The 20,129-nt window shown below is 36.8% G+C and overlaps 1 protein-coding gene across 1 annotated transcript in view; it reads left to right on the forward strand.

The window, feature by feature from the left end:
- BOLL (boule homolog, RNA binding protein) overlaps positions 1 to 19,917 on the forward strand; it is a 20,961-nt gene extending 1,044 nt beyond the window's left edge. Inside the window, exons 2-12 of the mRNA XM_005415952.1 lie at positions 1,886 to 2,029; positions 4,925 to 5,016; positions 7,120 to 7,174; positions 7,610 to 7,688; positions 10,179 to 10,345; positions 10,867 to 10,938; positions 11,626 to 11,673; positions 12,725 to 12,850; positions 14,313 to 14,387; positions 17,649 to 17,715; positions 19,532 to 19,917. Coding sequence (XP_005416009.1) covers positions 1,901 to 2,029; positions 4,925 to 5,016; positions 7,120 to 7,174; positions 7,610 to 7,688; positions 10,179 to 10,345; positions 10,867 to 10,938; positions 11,626 to 11,673; positions 12,725 to 12,850; positions 14,313 to 14,387; positions 17,649 to 17,666 — 861 coding nt within the window. The 5' untranslated portion in view covers positions 1,886 to 1,900 and the 3' untranslated portion in view covers positions 17,667 to 17,715; positions 19,532 to 19,917. The remainder of the gene's footprint in view (positions 1 to 1,885; positions 2,030 to 4,924; positions 5,017 to 7,119; positions 7,175 to 7,609; positions 7,689 to 10,178; positions 10,346 to 10,866; positions 10,939 to 11,625; positions 11,674 to 12,724; positions 12,851 to 14,312; positions 14,388 to 17,648; positions 17,716 to 19,531) is intronic.
- Positions 19,918 to 20,129: the final 212 nt, after the last annotated feature.

The following is a 20,129-nucleotide window of genomic DNA, read 5'->3' on the forward strand; positions in this document are numbered from 1 at the left end:
CCGGGTGTGCGGGACACGGTGCCGGGGCAACGGGGTCTGGCTCGGACCTTACAGCGCACGGGCTCTGGAAAGCAGAGGTGTTTAGGGACAGAAGTGCGCTTAATCACCAGGCCTTCGTGGAGTTGGGTTGTCTGACTGGGGGTGTACTCAGTGTAAAGCGAGTATTGCGATTCTGCTAACGAACAGTCGCCAGACACGCTAAGTAATTGATAAAAATATTGATGGATACAAATATCCATATTAATTGGGGAAATTGATAAAAAGGAAGTTTACAAAACAGTAGAAACAAATATTTAGGCAAGTGATGTGCTGATGGCACGTATTTGGTTTGTTTAGTACTGTTTCCTTATTGCCACTCTGATGATAGAGAGGTGGTTATAGGAATACAAATTTTAACATGTGACACTTTAAACTCACTGGGATTTACCATATTTACTCTTGTGAGTTCATAAGTGGTGTGTTTAATTCCTCATTTCTTCCGTTGGGGTATTTGCATTTGTGGCTTATTTTAATGTATCAGCTCTTAAAACGTATACAGAGGAAATGCAATTTGGGCTCTTTGAGGTGAGGAATACATTTTGGCTGTGCTGTCAGCAGTTTGTTGTTATCGTTGAATCCAGAAATTTTCGTCCTGAACACAGTTGCCAGATGATTATACAGTTGGAGTTTGCTGTGAGAGATGGAGACTGTAACCTGTTTTGTCCCTCAGTAGTTTTTTGCTGTAAAAACAAATCCTCTTGGGCACTGTAGTGACTGTATTGGTTCCTCGCCTACTAGAGGTGGGGTTTGTTCAGGTTAGTACTCTAGAGTAGTATTCCCAGTAGGAGAGATGCATACTGGATTCTCTTGAACAGATCAAGTTAACAGCCTCGGGTTTTCCTCTTCCCCAAGTGTGTGTGTTTTAGTACATTTGGAAAGGACTTGTGTCTTCTCTAAAACTGAAATTGCATGAACTAAGCTGGATTTATTGTCTTTAAGATATCCATAATAATAGCACTAACCCATTACTTAAAATTAGTTGGAGTAACTCTTAGGTAGCTAAAGAAGTATTAAGTAATATTGGAGAAGATAGTGACAATACTATGTGCCTGCTGTACAGCTAGCATCTTCACACTTAGGGTTGACTTTGTAAGGCAGTATTATTTTGTTTTGAAAGGAGTTTACAGTTAAATTGTTTCACAGTTCACAAGTGTAAGCATGCTAGAACTTAAAACATCAGGCAGGCTTCACTAAATAATGGTTTCCATGACACCCCATTGTGTTATGCTCTTTTACTGGGGCAAGAGCAATCTGGTTGTTCTTCTGCAGAGGGAATTTCTGTTCAGACCACTGTGTTGTGTTTGTAGGCCAAGAGGGTGTTGGATTAAAATACCAGTCTTCAAGATCTGTTCTCATCCAGTGTATGGAGATTGTTGATTTCCTGTGGTGGAATTATGGGTGCTCAGCACTTGGAAAATTAATCAGAGGCTGTTGCAGAGAATAGAGTTGTGTAGATGTGTGTGAGAGCAGAGATTGAGTTTAAAATGTCCATTCTACATAGGCTGAAAATAAGGGCTTCTAGTAGAGAGAAGATACGTTGTATAATAGGATTTGTAACCTGAAATTTATGCAGCGGGGTGCTTTGCAAATTGAACCAAGATTGGTGTCCAGTTTGGAAGAGTGTTTAACGCTGGACTTCAGACCATAGTGTATTCACCAAGTTACTGAATTGATTAAGATTGAGCTTGTGTTTAAACACTGAGCTACATTCTGAATAAAAATACATGGTTAATGTTCAGCATCTGCTGTGCCTTCTGAAAAATTCTGTATGTATTGTCTGTTGAGAGTTGTTTCATTTACTGATAAATAACTAGTAAGATTTTTGAAAATGTTTTCTTTCAATCAGCAGGCCACTGATCAGATGCAAACAGAATCTTTGCCTTCATGTCCCAACACCGTGTCACCGGTGAGGTTAAACAATCTGATCGGTTCTCCAAGGTTCGGAACAGTTACTCCAAATCGTGTCTTTGTTGGAGGAATTGATTTTAAGGTATTCTTCCCTCTTTTTGCTGTTAAATTATAATTTATAACAGTATAAAAATTAACAGGGGAAAAAAGAGAGACACAGTCATGTGTATTTGTTTTGTTGGTAAGTCTTCTTCACTTTAATAGCCAAACCTACAGTAGAGAATAAAGCTTTAAGCTTTGATTTCCGTAACAGTTCTACAAAGTTGACTCTGTACATCTAGCTCCTAGAAGCTTTCGACACACCACTTCTTCAGAGTTTTCTTTTTTCAAAGAAAATAGCTTTGTCATCAGCAGAGCTGATGGAAGAAAAACATGTCGAACATTTTGTTTAGTGTAATTTAATAAACTGTCACAATGTTTCATATGGCCAGTGGAGCAAACCTCAGTGGCTTTTGTTTCTCTAACACTTCTGGTTCACACAAACAATTACAGTGTGTATGTTCCTCGCCATAGTAATTTTCTTAAAGGCAAGAGTTTGTTTTTAAAAGAAGTGTGTAAGCTTCTCTGGGTAATTTGCAGTATTGATCTTAATTCCTAGAATGCTCATGCCTGTGTGTGTTCCCTAAAATCTTTAAATAGCAGCGAACATTGGGCCACTCTTACCTTGTTCAGTTGCTTTTAACATTTGTGATAAGCTTAAGGTTAAGGTTTTTTCTCTCTTCCCACTTTAGATAATTAATTAAGCCATTGACTTTTGCAAAACGTGCTTGGTTTGCTTAGCTGTTGCTTTGTTCCCACCAAGAGTATTTTCTCTGTGTCAATCCTCCTAGACTGAGACCTGAGTACTGGCTCATTTCAGGAGGAGCAAGAATTGACAATTCACTCAGACTGTTTTGCATAACAAGTGCAAGAAATTCCAGAGTCTTCTCTTTTATTTGGCAGAGATAATTCAAATAGAGGTGTTCATATTCTAAGATGTATAGGACCTTCAGTACAATTAGACTTCATTAAGAGGAACAGTAATTTTTTGCACCAATAGTAAGCAAATTTCTGGAGCTATAAAAAGACCTCTCTTACTCTCTTCTGTCTTCACTGCAATTTCAAAGGTTAAAATACTCTTCTGTTTAACATCAACATTTTTATTAATTATCATACTTATTGTTCATTTTGATGGGTCTGTTGACTTGGTTCAGTTGCTGATACTTCAAAATTTATTGTGAAACTGTATTTTCAACAGCAGTTTAAGCATGTTTGTAATCATAACGAGGATGGAATTTTTTTTGCAGAGGGGCGAGGAAATAGAAGGGATGAAACCTCTGTAGCCATTTTAGTTGCTCTTCCATTTGGTATGATTCTTTATATCAAATACAACCTTAGATTTCTGATCTAATCCTCATAGAGTTTATATGTCAGTCTTGAATTGCTTTCTATTGGCAATCTCATGACAAAAAGAGTTGGGGGTTTTGGGGCTATTTTTTAAGCCAAAGGTCTTGTTCAAGTTGCTTGGGGTGATGCAAGAGCTGTTGACTTTATTTTTGTGGGAAAGGGAGACGGTTAATCAACAAAAACTTACTTGCTTTCTAACAAGCTCTTTTATGATTTTGCCATTTTGTCTATCACCATGGCAGTGATTCCTGTTTGCAGGGGGAAACACCTGGTCTCTCAAATTTAGAGAAACAATTCAGTAAGGGAAGTTAGAGTTGGGAACACTTTCATCTTGGTCAGAAAAGCTCTTTCTTTAGTGGTGCAGGCCATGTGTCACTGACAAAGGTGAATGCTAAGCCTTTACCCAACTTAAAGGATCTGACAAGTGCCTTTGTGTTCTCATAAGCAGGAAAAGGCAAGTCCTGAATGTGTTTCTACTAAGTTTCTAAATACTATGTTTGCAGATTTCACTGTGCATCTTAAAACAGCATTTCCTTCTTATTCTGCATTAATGCACTGCTCTGCACATAAACCTTTTCAAATTCATAGTTCCTGCAGCAAGCCCTTATGTCCTTGGATAGTACTTTGAGCGCCAGTCAATTTCAGACTTGGATGAGGCACATAAACCTTTGATGTGCTGGAGAGGATTCCCTGAATTGTATACAAACAATCAAAGTCGTTAACTTAGAAGTAAAACAGTACTTGATATACTTGAAGTTAAGGAGGAGTATAGATGAATGGTGTGTGCATGTAACTGTCCTTCTCCCAGTGTTAGGTGTAGGATTAACTAAGGGCTATGTAGAGCAAAACTTAAAACTCAGAAGTGATACTTACTGCAGCATATGTGATATGTGCTTACATTGTAAAACAAAAATTCATAGAAGGCAGAGGAGTGTTCGCAACGCTTAGCTGAGTCTTTACATTAGAAAGTTGTCTCCTTCCCTGCATACTTGGAAGGGAGCAGTTCCTTCCAAGTTGACTTGCACCACTCTCTATTGAAATAACATTTTCTTTCTTACAGTGGGGAGTTTGTATAGTGTACCTGTACGTATTTGCAGACTCTCATGTTAAAACCACTTCAGAAAGAGGGATCATGGTGTATTCAATGGATTTGACCACTAAGTCGCTGTGATTTAGGGGGATTTATGTGACCTGTGTATATCTATATGCTCTGTTGTGTTGCAGTTGAAAGTATGGCAGTGATTTTTTGTACAGTAAACTGCTCTAGAGCGTAATTAACAGAAAATAGAATTTGGATCTAGTACACCTGCTTCATTGATCTTAACTGTAAAAGGACAGTTGTTACATAAATCTACTAATGAGGAGTTTCTAGAATTACTGTTGAATAATTAATGCAGTAGTTAAGTGGGCCCTGAGGCTCATACTTACTCATTCTTCTGTCTTCATATGCAGGGTTATAATTAGTTTGTAGCAAACTTCATCCAAAGTACATCCATTAATAGTCTTTAGGTAAACACTGAACTAATTAATTGAATAACTATGCAAACCAACTTTTCCTTTTTTTTTTCCCCTTCTTGATTTACTGTACTAGACTAATGAAAATGACCTGAAGAAGTTTTTTGCTCAGTATGGCAGTGTGACAGAAGTGAAGATAATAAATGACAGAGCTGGAGTATCAAAGGGGTTGGTATAGTAGAATAAGTGTATTGTGGAAATTGAAAATAGTAGAAAGCTGACTATAGTAAATTTGATTGATTTTTATAGCTCATAATATTTTATCACTGATGTTTCAGTTATTCTGGGTGTGCAAAAATGTGTTCTTGCCCTTTAATATCTCTTTATAAATATCTCCAATTTGCATAACTAAAATTCTTAGTCATGTTATAAGATGAAGCTGCATGTAGCTAGGACAGAATCAATAGTTTCCATTTTTTCAGGTTTTCTTAGTGACTGCTGCTTAAGTAGATTATCCTAGCAAGGTTATTTAGTTATTAAATATATTTCTCTTACTGAAAGCCAGTATGGAAAGGAGCCTAAAGTGGAGGAAGAACTGAGATACACCTGATTGTGCTGGAGTGCATGGCAGTAACAGATTTTTGTATGAAGGTTTTTGGAACAGCAGCATAGGGGACAAATCTGATAATAAATCATGATTACTTACAATGGAGACTGAGACTGGAAGTCACCAGTAGGAGAAATGACCAAGAACAAATACAGAGAAATCTTGAGATTGCATGGTAAAATTGCTGTAACCCAAAGGATGGTGATGTCAGTAAGGTGGGGAAGTGCACTGCCAGAGAAGGGAGGAAAGAGGGCTGAAGCAAAAAGGAATGTGCATGAGAGTTCACCTCTAAAGTTCTCTCTTGAGGGATAAGGACCGTTTAATGCTGTCAGAGCTTCATGTGTCAGCAAGCTAATGTGCTGAGCTGCAGCTCTTAGCACAGAGAGTGCACTTGCATGACTTCAGAGACTTGGTCCCAGATCTGTCACCAGATCTCTTGCCCTTTTAGTAAATTCCAAGAAGTATCTGAAAATTGCAGTGTGTGTGTCCATATAGCCCATAATAATTGTGCAGTTGTGATTACCAACATATGTCTCACAGCAGATCTGTTGGAAAATAATTACTTTCCATGCTGTTAGGGTTTCTGTTGAATTCCAAGCACAGGCTTTGTTGCTTCTGCTTGACAAATGACTTTAAAAACTTACAAGTTTGTGATTACATCTGTAAGGTCCCAAGCAGAATACTTTGGCTTCTTTGAACTTGGAAATGTTTCCAGTTAAGAGATGCCAATACAAGAAAAGCCCACAAATTTGAAAGTACAGCTGGTCAGATTTATTGAAATTCTGTATTAAAATTAACATACAATTGCTCACAAAGAATGATAATGTTGTATTGCAAAATCTGATCTGCTGGCAGGAGGGGTAGGAGCTCGTACCTTCTGTCCTGTGACCCTGAGAAATGAACCATGACCCTGACAAACCATGTGCACAAAAATACACATCTCACAGATTTCAAAAATATTTGACATTTAAGAAGATTTATTGGAGGGGGGAGAAAGGTTTTTTGGGTTTTCTTATGTATGTGTTGTATACATTCAGATACTTATTTTGCACTGGCAGTGTCACTTAGATTACTCTGGGAATGAATTGAGGGGGTTGGAAAAGCAGGAGTTCTGAGTGGAAAGCCTCTTTGATTTATTGCAGCAGTTAGAAGAGGTATTGTAAAAGACATACTATGTCACAAAGTATAAGAATTGCTTCATCCTTGATCTCCACAGAACTCTTTTTAATGCTAATCCTGTTAAGAATTACAGGAAAATTCACAGATAATGGCTACATCACTGCTTTTTCTGAGAACTCAGTTTAAAATAGTGGATTGTACTTGTGGCAGTGGGGAGCATTCACAGTTGTTGCTGAAGTAGGTGGGAGCTGTGCTATGAATTACAGTATAATATTAACTTGGAAAACATCTCAAGTGTCTCATCTTTGGCCACCTCAACAAGTGAAAGGTTTAGATCAAAATCTTTTTTTAATAGCAATGAAGGAATTTAAGGCATAGGCTGAGTAACAAGAACAGCTGGTCATTCTTGGTAGTATATTGCCACATGCTTGAATGTAATTAAAAAGGTGCTAAGAATGCAGTTGTTAATTCAATCTTTACTTCTAGGGTTGTTTTTTTACCCATTAATTTACCTTGTAATGCCACTTGTAGTGTACATCAAGTAACTATGTGCTGTGTTTGCAAATACACACTTTAGAGGCTTAGCTCCTGTTATTTTTGTTTAGGTATGGCTTTGTTACATTTGAAACCCAAGAAGAGGCACAGAAGATTTTACAAGATGTAAGTGACAGTCCCCATTATGTTTGTCTCTTAAACGAATTCATTGATTTCGTACTAGGCCTGAGTACTCTGGTCCTGTTTGCCAAGTTGCATTTGAAGATAAGTTTGGTCTGATAGTTAAAATGGTTTAAAGAGATCTGCTATAAGATTTTTCTTATATGAAATTCTGATCATCCTCTGATTTTTTTTTTCTTTTGTCCTACTCTTCTATTTTGAGTAATGTCTCTAGAACTTCCTTTTATGTTGCAATCTACTATGTGTTAGTATTAAAAACAGACCTTGAGGAATTTCACCAGGTTCCAGACACATATCCTAGGATCTGGTTTCAACATAACTGCTCTCATGCTCAAGTGTCTAACCTACTAAGTTATTTTTTGCTTCTCAGATACCTAGATCTGTGTAGAGAATAATAATGTCTTATTTCTTTAATTCTAGGCTAAAAAGCTCAACTATAAGGATAAGAAGTTGAATATTGGACCAGCAATAAGAAAACAAGTGCGGAGTCCTAATGCTCGTATGTATTTTTACTTGCATTTGTGTATTGTCAATATGAATAGAAGTTTTTAACCAAGATGTACTTGGTCTTGCACTGCATTAATGCTGTGTGTTGTATGTGCTCAGAATGGTTTGCAATGGAAGCAAATGCATGCAAGTGGAAATGTTGAAATAAAGAGATTTATGGTGTCTTGGTTCTTTTATCTCTCCATGTGTTGTTTCTTTTACCTTATTGGAGAGAGTTACTTATCTAGGAAGAAACTGAATGGAAATTCAGGTAGCCTGGTAGAACCTTAAATCTAAACAGTCAGTGTGTCCTCACAGGTTCTACAGGATAAAGCAGGCTCTCCTGGTTAGTGGCATTGTTATTCATTCATTATTTTATGTTATTAAAACCCATTAGGATTGTTGCATCTTGCTTTCTTTGGTAGAAACCATAAGGAATGGGTGATTGCAGTCCCCACTCTCTTCTTGAGCTGTTTTTTCTAAGATATTGAATGGATACTGAAAACGTAGGCTATAAATCACCAGCTTTTAGCGTGAGATCGGTCAGTTGTCTTCAGTAGGGGCTGTGTGTCAGAAATGTAAAACAGATTTCTTTTTTAAGTGCAGCAGGCAATGAAGTGTACTTGGGGATTTTGATCCCGTATTTGTCCTATGGTACCTTTTGGAACAGTTAGGAAAAACCCATCCTTTAGCTCATCTTCATTCTGAGGCCAGAATACAGAAGAATGTTGATTTAATTCTGAAGCTTTCTTTAGTTTGTCATGCTCTATTAGAGGTGGTTCACGTGTACGCCGCTGCTGTTGGTGCAGACACACTTGCTGAAGACAGGAAGTTTGCCTCCTTCCCCCCTTGTGCCCAAGTATGCCCTTTTCCCTTGTGTAAGTGTATGGGTTATTATTTGCCATGGGGAAATGGAATACTTGTTCCAACTGTATAGTTTCTTTGCTCTAGAAATTATTCAGTGTGATCTTTGCTCAGTCATCATCATGAGATTGTATGCCATTTTCTTGCTATGCTTTATTTCACTTTCCATCTTTGACTTGTATTTTCTCAGTTGTGTTGCCTGACTTGTGGGGGTTCCTTCCTCTGACTCTTGTAATGAATGTGTAAATTGATAGGAAAGGGGCATATCTCTGTGTTTTAATTGAGACATGAAGCAACAGAGGGGTAAACCAAAAATCTTTATAAAAAGCTTTTCAAAGAAAGCTGCTGCACTCTTTTGAGATCTTTATTTGTGGACCTCTTCAACTCCCTGTTGTCTCGCATGCCTAGCATAGATCTATGATATAGGATCATATTGCCATCCAGACACATCCTAGGACCTGGTTTCAGTATGTCTGCTCTCATGCTCGGTGTATCTGTCACCAGAATGCTTTGTCCTACTGCAGCTCGTCTTGGGTTCATGAAGCCAAAACACCTGGACTTACAAATGCCACTGTAGAGCTGTGGGTTCCATTATATTCCACAGAATTAGAGAGCTGGACAATTAACTGCTGTCTTCTGTAGCCCACATATATAGTGTTTGTCTTTCATACTGTAAAGCAAAATTATTTTTAGCTCGTCTGTCGTAGGATTATTTGGAGTGAGGGCTTTGATTGTAATTGGGAGAACCACTTGGTTTGCTTTTCCCCGGCATCAAAATGTATTTTTTCATCAGTGAATTTTCTGCGTTTGATGAGGAGGATTTCCTTTTTCTTTGCCAGAGACTTACTCAACACTGGCAGAAAGTTTGTGCAGTTACTTGTGCAATTACTTGGTAGCTAGTGGACATGGGATTGTGTTGATCTCCATATCTGAGATACCAGTAAGTGCTACTCTAGATTGCTGACTGGAGCTAAAACAGCCTTTAGTTTTCCTAAGGTGTGCTTAACATTATCCTGACAAACATCTCAATCTGTCTATGGATAATCTATCAGCTGTGTTGTATCCAGGTGTCTTAAGGCTTTTCGAGGAATTAGTCAAACTCTTACTATCAATAAAAGCTCTTGAATCCCTGTGGGACCCTTCTTGGTCATCCACTGATCATTCTGGTGATTTCTGCAGTGTTCTGTCTGTTCATAAAATGGCCCTTCATGGTGGTTTTTACCTTTGCAAGGCAAGATGAAAAACTAAAACTTAGATAGTGATGTTGTTTATATTGTGTTCTTCCTTGTTTTTTTCTGTACTATGTTACTATTTTGTGGTTTCAGGTTCAGGTACAGAATTAATTTTCCTTTTTTTTTTTTCCTCTTCAGAAATCTCCCCATATTATGTGTTGTGTTTAATTATTTGTATGGATGTCATCTTCTGCAGCCTTTCCCATATAGCTCTGGGGACATCCTGTGGCCATCTGCTTTCATGATCGTGTTTGAGAGGGAATTGAGATGGCATTAGACAAGCTGCTCCATGTTCTTTCCTTTGAATGTTTTCTTTCTGTGAAGATCAAAAGTGATCTTCTCTTTTTTCATGGTGTACACATCTGAAAAAAGTTATTTACAAGTAAGTTTTTAAATATTTATTCCAGGTTCTGCTGTGACACCACAAGCTGGTACAATGTATGCAACTACTGCTGTATCACCAGAAGCTGGTACAATGTACTTGACCACTTCCAGTGGATATCCATATGTTTACCATAATGGAGTGGCTTATTTTCATACATCTGAAGTCTCTCCTGTTCAGCAGCCATGGCCAGTAAGGAATTTATTTTGGTATTTATGCGTTTCTATGGACCAGGATAGCTGCAGTGGTTTCAAGTCTCTTCTGCTTCATTTTCTTCGGCTATGCCTCATGCTAATGTTAAAATGGCTTCCTGATATTAGACTTTGTGTTGCTTGGTTGGTTTTTTTTTAAATAGCACTTCAGTTTATTTAGCTTCTACAGAGCACTTTTCCTTTGGTGTGTCCTATTGAGCGGGACAGTTCATAATCAGTCCGGGCCTTGCCCCAGGAATAAGTTCTACTATCTCTAGATAGTGATGGCCTAGTGCTTTCTAGAAAGGTGTAAGTGAATATGCCAGAGATTTTTGTTTGATCTAACATAAGCTGTTAGAGACACTGGATTTGAAGCAGTTTAAGTGTAGGTTAAAATTTTGTGAATCATTTTCAAAAGGGAGGGAGGTGGTTTAGTATCATATTACTCCAGAGCTGTGTGTAATAGCAGTGACAGTTTATGAAATTGCTGCATTAAGATTTGTAATTTCTTTTCTTTTGAAGTCTCGCTCTGTTTCCAGTTCACCTGTGATGGTTGCTCCACCTGTTTATCAGTCTCCTACATACCATTATCAGGTATCTGTTTGAAAATGATTTTCAGACCATCACTAATCCTCCAGCCATGCAGTTCTCTTTGCAACACTGTCCCAGGTCTGTTTAGTCTTAGGAAATAGTTTGTAATAATAGTGTGAAACATATTTTAACTTCATTGAAGACTTTTCAGTAGAATATAGTTTATTTTGCTATGTAACTACATGAAAGTTTAATAAATTACATTTTCTTTTGTAAAAACAAAAGAATATTGTTGCAGGACAGCTGGTTTATCATCTAAGCCAGACTCCTACTCAGAGTAGGGCTGGTTAAAACAGATTTCTTGAGTACTTGTCCAGTTGGGTTTTAAGTAGCTCCAATGATGAAGATTGCCCACAATGTTTCTGGAGAGTCTCTTCCTATACTTGACCCTTCTCATCATAAAACATCTTTCCCTTAAAGCCACATTTTTAGTGGTACAGCTTGGGTCCATTGATTCATGTGCTCTGAGCACCTCTGTTGAGAACCTGACTTAAGTTTTTGAAGTTTATGAAATGGTCAAGTTGGAGGCTGAGTAGAAAGAGATAAAACCACGTTCCTGAGTAATTCGGGGCTTAATGAAAATCATATTTCCTCTTTTTAGCTAAGAATTAATTACAGATTTGAGAATAGTAGTATTCTATGTGTATTTGTTCTTCACCACATTAGTGATACCTTCTTGTTCAATTTTAGGCACCAACACAGTGTCTTTCAAGTCAGTGGCAGTGGTCTGTTCCACAGGTAAATACAGTTCATAGTTGCAGCATTTTACCATTACTTTTCACCTAGTTTAGAGGTATGCTGTGCTTATCTAAGAGGGAGATTTCCCACTATTCACAACTTGGTTGAAATTAGTATTAATTGCTGTATTTTACCAATGTATTTACAACATTTACTGCTACAATGGAAGGCATAAAATAACGTCTGTTGAAGCACTAAATATAAGTCTGATGTAGAGAAAACATCTTCCCCTCTCCTTCTGTTTAGCAAAATATTTGTATCAAATTACCTAAGAAATTCTTTAGAAGCAGTTAAAAACTACCAAATTTCACTTGATTAAAGAAGTGGATATTAACTTACCAATTAACTGATAACTGTGACATTTCATAGGGGTAGAGTTGTCAGGAGCACATGGAGACACATTGGGTGAAATTAGACCCAGGCCCTTGAAGTAGGAAGAAGTTATTGTTAACAGTCATTTTTGTGGGGAGAGTTTGTATGTTTTGTAAAACAGCAGCTTAATATGGAAGTCTGAACACTTGAGGAACTTGAAGAGTTTGAACCTGAAGGGAGGACCAAGTCCCTTAAGCTTGAGCTGTTACAATGCAGCCTCATTATTTTAATAGCAGCTAGCCTTGTCCAATTATGGTCTGTTCCTCTCTAATAGATCAATCCACTGCTTTGAAATCAGGGTGCTGAATTACAGAGATTCTCTAATTATTTTAAAACAAAAAACTTGTTTTGCTAGTGTAACCGTGTTGCAAGGGAAAATTTAACTCTAGTATGTTTCTGTGATTTTAAGATTAAATGTGAATTTTACAGGTTTTAGGATTTTGCAATGTTCTCCAAAATGTGAATAAAATCTGAAAACCACATAAAATTACAGGGCTTTTTTTTCTCCTACTACCTGACCTTTCTATCCACTTCCCTCTCACTTAGTTTCTTTAGGTTATCAAAGATTAATTTGACACTTTATTTTAAAGCTTTATATGTAGTAAAGACTGTAAAATAAGCTCTTCTATTTATCCTGCTTAAATTACAAAATTTATTAGAATAATGTGTTTTATTTCAGTCTCCTACCTCTTCACCTCCACTCCTGTACCTGCAACCATCTGAAGTCTTTTATCAGCCAATAGGAATTAACCAGGAAGGTGGATGTATATCTCCACCTCTCCTAATGGAAGCTGCAGTTCCTGAGGTATTACAAAAAATGTAAAAAAGTGTACTGAAAATTGAAGTGCTTTTTTTTTTTTTTTTTTTTGTGATTGAAAAATACAGTCTTTTATTTTAAGCTCTGGCTATTGGAGCAGTGAGGTCAACTGTTCTGGGACTTATGTTGATGTTAAACAATTTCGGGTGTCCTCAGGTTAGAACTTCCCTTCCTGTCTAGGAGAATGCTTTGATTCTGAAACATTTTAGAGAGCCACAAATGTGTTGCAGACAGCAGTATAAGGACTTGTCAATTGGTTTTGTTTGCAAGTAATGTTTAAATAAAATGGCAGTTCATTCTTTGGAATGTTGGGTTGAATATCCCTGAACCACAATAGTTTTCTAAAGTAATTCTTCTGTGAGTAGAAGCTTGTTTCTAAATATTCTGATGATCTGAATTAATTGAGTGCTTTATTGTACTTTAAAAAATTCTTAAGCATTAGAAATGTTACTGATATAGAATTAAAAAACTGTAAGCAAAAAATACTTAATCATTCAATCAATCTCTTCATGCTTGGATATTAAAATTTATAGTAGATGGCTACAGGAACAACTGAATTACACACATTTTCACTTTGGTATTAATTGGTACTTCTCAAATATTCATTCCTCATGAACAGGGAGGCCAAAATAGATGTTAAATTAGGATATCTAATTATTAATACTAGTAATCAAGTATGGTTCCAAAAGTAAATGGGTGTTTTATTCCTACAAGAGAAATTCCAAAACTGGTATTTCGGACATCTGAAGTGGAAAATTCTGACATTCTGAAGTAATTTAATTTCCCTACGAAGATACTGAATAATACAAGGCTTGGGTTATGGGGATTTTTCTTCCTTTCTGAAGGTGCATAAATCTTGGTATACGTTTTAAAATCATAATACTATTAACAGTACTATTTTACTGTTACTATTTCATGATTTTGATATAAGGGTGTACAAAGATCTGATATCTGTGAGCACTCAGAAAATAGTTGAAATTATTTAAGGAATATTTGGATATAATGTCTTGGTTTACAGGTAGGCAAATTATTCATGTTAAAGGAAACAGTGTTTCAAATTTCAGAAGAATTATGTAAAATTCCAAGAATAGTCTGCATTACTTGTATGTAAATATTGTATAATACGGCTGGGAATTATATTTTCAATGTGCTAGTCTGCACATTTAAACACTGTTCCCATTAGAGCTGAGTGAAATGGATTTGTAATAGAGAAGCTGCTACTTCCATCCAAGGAAGTGATTTATGACACTGATTTAAGATAAACTAACTTTACTAAACTTTGCTAATCAGTGGGGAAACATGGATTTAAATATGGAAATTGTTTTTAAAAAGTCAGTAGTTCAGCCCACAATTTGTAGTTTTAAGGATTCTAAATTCCTATGAAAGGCATAAAAGACTTACCATTATGAAAGAAGCTTTTGTGCTAATTTTTTGTATTTTTTCATACCAGCTGTATTCTGATCATGGAGTTCAAACGCTACATCACCAGCCCTATGTCCAGAGTCACATAGCCATGCCTGCAGCTGTGAGTATCAAACCAAGATAGTTACAGCAAGCGCTGCAGTATTGCTGTCTTCTTTCTTGAAGCAGTGACAGTAAGACAAGAGGGCAATAGTTGAAAAAGTCTTTTAATCATTAATTGGTACATAAGGAAATGGGAAATATTGGAAACAAACTGAGATTTTTCTTCAATTGAAGTTTTGTTACAGAGGGACAAACATGTTACTTGTTTTGGAACTATTTGGAGAAACTAAGAAGTCAAAACATGCCTAGTTATTTTAAGACTGAGCTACAAAGTAAATGACAAATAAGAAACATTTTGAGAGAAAATGGTGAACGTTATTCAGCTCTTTAAGATGATGGTTACAAATCCTTGTTTCTTTCTCTGGGTCTTTACCTCTTATTCGTTCCTTCAGCCTTAGAAAAGCACCTCATGTTATGAAGAGTTGAAATTTTGAAACATGGAGAATGAAAAGCTGTCCCAGTCAGTCACATCTGGGTGTTTTCTTGTGCACTTCTGATTTAGAAAGGCCATTTGAATATTATTCCATGTCGCCTGGTGCAAGTTGTTGGATTTTTTTGGTTTCCAGTTTAAGGTGCTCTTACCTAAATTGATAAGGCTGTTGATGCCATATATGAAAAAATGTCAAAACTGATTTGGCTGATGACAGAGATCTAGAGCTGTCAGTAATTATACTCGATATTACAGCACCTACTCTTCTGTGAAAGGTGCTTACTCAGCTGCAAGTGGAAGACTAAACATGAGTGAATAAAAGTCATGTTATAAGCTCTCTTTTCCACACATTTTGAACTTATTTCAGTTTTAGCATTTTTCCTGACTACTATGTAACAATATGTACTGGATATTTCCAGCAGAGGGGGCTGTAAGCCAAGTATTGCCTTGTAATAAAGTGCCCTCTATTTCTTGCTCATTCTTTCCTGTTTTCTCAGAAGTCTTGCTACCTAGAATTAAAACTCTGCTCTGTTCAGGTGTCAAGTGGATTCACAGATAGTTAAACCCTTCCAAAGACTTACTGAATTCTGATAATTTTATTCATTGCAGGTAGATGCCGAGTAGTCTTTGCATTTTAAGTTTTATTTAGTTAGCTAGCTTCATTGACTAGTAATTAGTAGCTCTAAAATATAACTTTCCCTTTAAAATTTTCATACTACCTTTTCACATACCCACTTGGAGTTTGAATGTGTTTCCCAGGTAATGAATATGATCAGCTTGTATTGTGTGTCTGTGGCTGAGCTCTCATCAATGATTGAAAAAGACAGATGTTGGCAGCACACTGCTATGTGTTAGGCAAGTGCCTGTGGTATTACCACCTGCTCCCCAGCTGCAGAAGGCAACTGCCTGGTGGCTCTAGTCTGCTTAAAATACCCCAACAAATATATCTGCTGCTTGAAAACTGCCAAGTAGTGACAGTAGTAATGCCTGAAGTAATGGCTGTACCTTGGAGGTAATCTGCTAATTGCCTCTATTGCACTGTGTATTCCCAGTGCAATTCCTGGGCTTTGTCCTAGGAGCTATAAGTCACGTGGTGAGAGTGGGATGCTACAGCTGCTATCCAGATATTTTTGGCAGTTGTAGACTTCTTGCAGCTTTCAAATGCAGCTCACAGCACATCATTCTCTCTGATCATTCTATCATCAGTACAAATAGTAGTAACTATTGAGTTACATCAACAAAATGCTATTTTTTAGTATAAAGTTTTTAGTAGTGCTAAATGAGAATTAGAAAACAACATATTCCAACGTCCAACTATACATTATTTTGAGATGCAAATTTGGTATTTAAGATCAAGTTTGAATCAAAAACGCTAATCCCCTCCCTGTGTTTGTGAATATATTTACTTTAAGCCTAATTGTTTTGTCAGTTAATAGCATGTTCTGTTGATGATCACATGACTTCAGATATTCACGTCTGTACAAATGGATAAGGCTAACATTCATTATCAAAGGCTGCCAAGTGATGCTTTTTTTTAGGAAGTGAGAAGATTTCTCATCTCTACTGGAGGTTTCAGATCATCTCCACATTAGAAGATGATATAGGAATGTTTGGATGCTTCCAAAGAATATGTGTTAAATAGTGTCTGGTGGTAAAAGTTACCTGGGCTATAGTACCAGTGGAAACTTTAGTGATGATTGAAATTTGTGATCTCTGATTTCAGGCTCAGGACAAATACCTGTGAATTAAGTTTTACTTTTGTTAAGTGTTTATCTGAAGTTCTGAGGCACTGGCCTGGTAAATATTGTATATTTTGTGTGTATACAAGGGAGACCCGTGAGGAGCTGAGCACACAATTGCAGTCTACAGAGTGAGAAAAGTGTAAAAGGTTCTGGCACGTGGATTGAGTGGGTGGGTAGGGTTTGTTTTATTTCATGCTTTTAGCTTTTTTTTTTATTATCTACCCTTTTGAGCTGCTGTGTCCCCTTTGGGGGGTAGGCATGGTTCTAGTCCGTTGCAGTTACTGCTTTTCCCATAGTTTGTGTCAAGCAGTGTTTTTGGATGGCATCAACAGTACCAGACAATAAAGTGTTATTTGTGCTATAGCTCATGGATGCTTGCATTCACATCATAGTGGTGCATGATGGCCTTTGCATGGTGAGTGTTCTGTAAATTTAACTGAACATAGCAGACTGTTTTTCTCTGCAGGTAAGAGTAATAGGGGAATATTTGTGTTCAGTGTATATAATCCATATAAATGTACATGTGTTTGTAAATGTATGTAAATGTTTGTATAGATACACATGCAGGTAGATTTACATAAATTGTGTCTATCATAACAGTTCTGGTGTAATAATTTGGGGGAAAGTTCACTTATTTTATATTTGTACTGCATGTTATTGTCTGATGTTCCATCTGAAGCAACAAAAAATATTTTCTGTATAGGTAAGAGAAATTGAAAGAGGCTAAGCCTTTTGTTTATAGATATGTTAGTCTGAGAAACATCAATCTAAACTTCTAGTTGTATGATTGCCAAGAGACTTATCACTAGCTGCAGCTAGGTCTGTTGCCTCTAAAATGGCTGTTTTAAACTCCCCTCACTAATTGGATATTAACATGGAAAGGTACAGGAACTGCATGCTTTTTCTCATGTTTCATTCAGTGTCCTCTTCACAAACTTCTTTTCTGTTTATTTGCTCTTACTTCAGTTCTGTGGGTTTTTTTCTTTTGCTTTCTCTTTGCTTGATGACACTATGGAGAATTCACTATTAAAGCATTTGGGCCACTCTAGTCTATCTTTACTGATTAATTTTTTTTTTTTTTTGTGTCCAGTCCTTCCTGTGTGGCTGAGATCCATCATCACCAGAACAGCTAGCAGCTGCCAGTTGTGGCATTTGGGGTCAGTTGTTTCATTGCAATGCTTGCTATTTATGAATAGTAAATAATAAAATGTGCTCAGATCTAGCACAGTCTGCAGCATCACTTGCCTGCTTCCTGCAGTTTGACACTTGCTAATAATTCTCTTCAGAAACCAAACTCTATATAATCAGTGTCATTCATTCCTGGGATGGTAATGTATGTGTAATCTCCATAATTTTAGTTAAACTGCCCGAATTTTATATGGGTTTGTATTGTTTTCCTTCAGTAAGAATGAAATTTTCTCTACTACCAATGTATGATTCTTTTATTTTTGAAAACTGTTTTAATTCCCTTTTGACAACTTCCCTTTTTCCTCTCCCTATTTTGTGCAATTTCCAGTAGCTTGTGTTTATAGGGCTGTACTCTGGCAGGTGCTCAAGCATGCTTTTACTGTGAAAATGCTGCCTCTTTGTTGCTTACACTTTTTAAAAAATTAGGATTTTCATGAAAGGAGGCCTAGGGATGAATATATATTTTGCACATCTTAAAATTTGAGTGATTTTCTTACTTGATAGCCTTTAAACAGCTCACTGATTTGTAGCAGGGCCTTGCTGTATGTTAAGATGTGCCTGCATGATTTACTCTTAGCTGTGGCTTTTAAACAAATATTAGAAGCTTACCTGTGTAAAACTGAGCATAATTTTCTCAGTAGACAAAGAGAATATGTTTGTGTCCTACCTATACTAATAGGAGTTAAACTAAAGGAAAAAGAGAAACACATTGGGGTTGAAATCCTGTAAAGTGGATATGAAAACTGAAGAGCATGGAACCTTGGAAGTTTTGAAAAGCAATGCACAACATGATGGGGAGTTAGTAGCTGATGAAAAGAGACTGAAATCTTGAGATTTATAGTGGTTTGCATATCCTGATAGAGGTGTATGAACTGCTGCTGGTTGTATTAGGAAACCATCAGAGCCAGAAGGGAGAGTAAAAAGTTAAATTTAACAAAACAAAAAAGAAATTAGTGATGAAAAGGTCTGGCATAAGAAATAAGGTTAGAAAAAAAGGACAGTCTGAGTCTGTCATATGACATAGTTAAGTAAAGAGTAAAAGAGATGGACAGTGTACCTTTGGGATACAGAGTAGCTGAGATAGGGGGATGGTAAGAGAATTTGATCTTTGGAAGAAGAAACAGAATAGTATAAGTATTCTAAAATCTGTTTGTGCCAGTACCTAAAATGGTAGCTGTGTTTTCTGCATCTTGCCATCCTTTTGTCAGCAGCTAGTGGCATCCACTGACAAATTATGTAAGCACAGTCCACTGCCTCTCAGTTTACAAATAAAACAGCTTTCAGTTTGTTAGCTCAGGTTTTATGGGTCAGGTACTAAAAATTTAATGTCAGCATTATTGTAAGTACCCATAGTAAAGCATTGCTCTAATCTACATTACAGAGAATGCTGAAGGAAAGAAAAATTGAGTTGGTTACATAGGCTTTCACAGAATGCTTTGTAAAAATAAATTTTCTCCATCAAATTAGAAAGAGGATACAATTATTTAATACCTTGACATCCTTTAGTAAGACTGTATGGTCAATGAACAAAACTGGGTTATTTTCTTTTAGTAAAAGAATTAACTCCTGCTAAGATTCCATGCTTGTAAATAAAGGAGGGTATTTCCTGCCACTGTGGGCTTTATGACCTAGGTGCCTAAGAAAAATCTGTTTTTCCTGTTTGAACCAAGTCTGTCCAGCTGATGTAATAGTGGACTGTAACTATTCATTGAAGCATTATTAATGCAGTAAGTGGGACACACTTTGGAACAGAAGAAACAACCCAGCATTTTTCCCTCTCTTTAGGAATTGAGGTCGCATTCTGTGAGAAGAAATGTTCTGCATCATTCGTCTGTGAGTCTGAAACCTCAGTATGCATGAAGTCATCAGTTTCGTCCTAGAAAAGATTAGAGAATGGAAGATAAAACTTTACCTTCTACAGATGCTGTAAAGCACTGGGGTTTTTAGCTATGTATTTTGCTAAAATACTTAATCACAGAGAGAGGGTATGTTCTTCCTAACTTCTGATATTTCCTTGCAGGTTTCCCAGTTAAAATACCACTACTTTTTGTCAAGTAATAGCTTGAAATTTTGTAGTTTGGTCAGGTAAAACCACATGAAATAATAATTTTATCCCTGCACTTCCCTTCTATAGAAACCCTTTTACAGGACGAGAGGGTGATTTCTGGAACACAGACTGCTGTATGTATTCCAGTTACTAACCCAGACTGAAAGCCAGCGTACTTCTACTAAAGAGATAATGTCACCTTTAATTTCTGGGTTACATAAACTTTAAAGATACATTGGTTACAAAGTTGAAGCCATTTTGCCACATACAGCATCTTTGTACTGTGGATAAAATCTGATTATTTAAATCCATGTGAATTTCATTTCCATTCCAAAA

Source organism: Geospiza fortis, unplaced genomic scaffold, assembly GCF_000277835.1.
Source record: "Geospiza fortis unplaced genomic scaffold, GeoFor_1.0 scaffold112, whole genome shotgun sequence".
NCBI lineage: Eukaryota > Metazoa > Chordata > Aves > Passeriformes > Thraupidae > Geospiza > Geospiza fortis.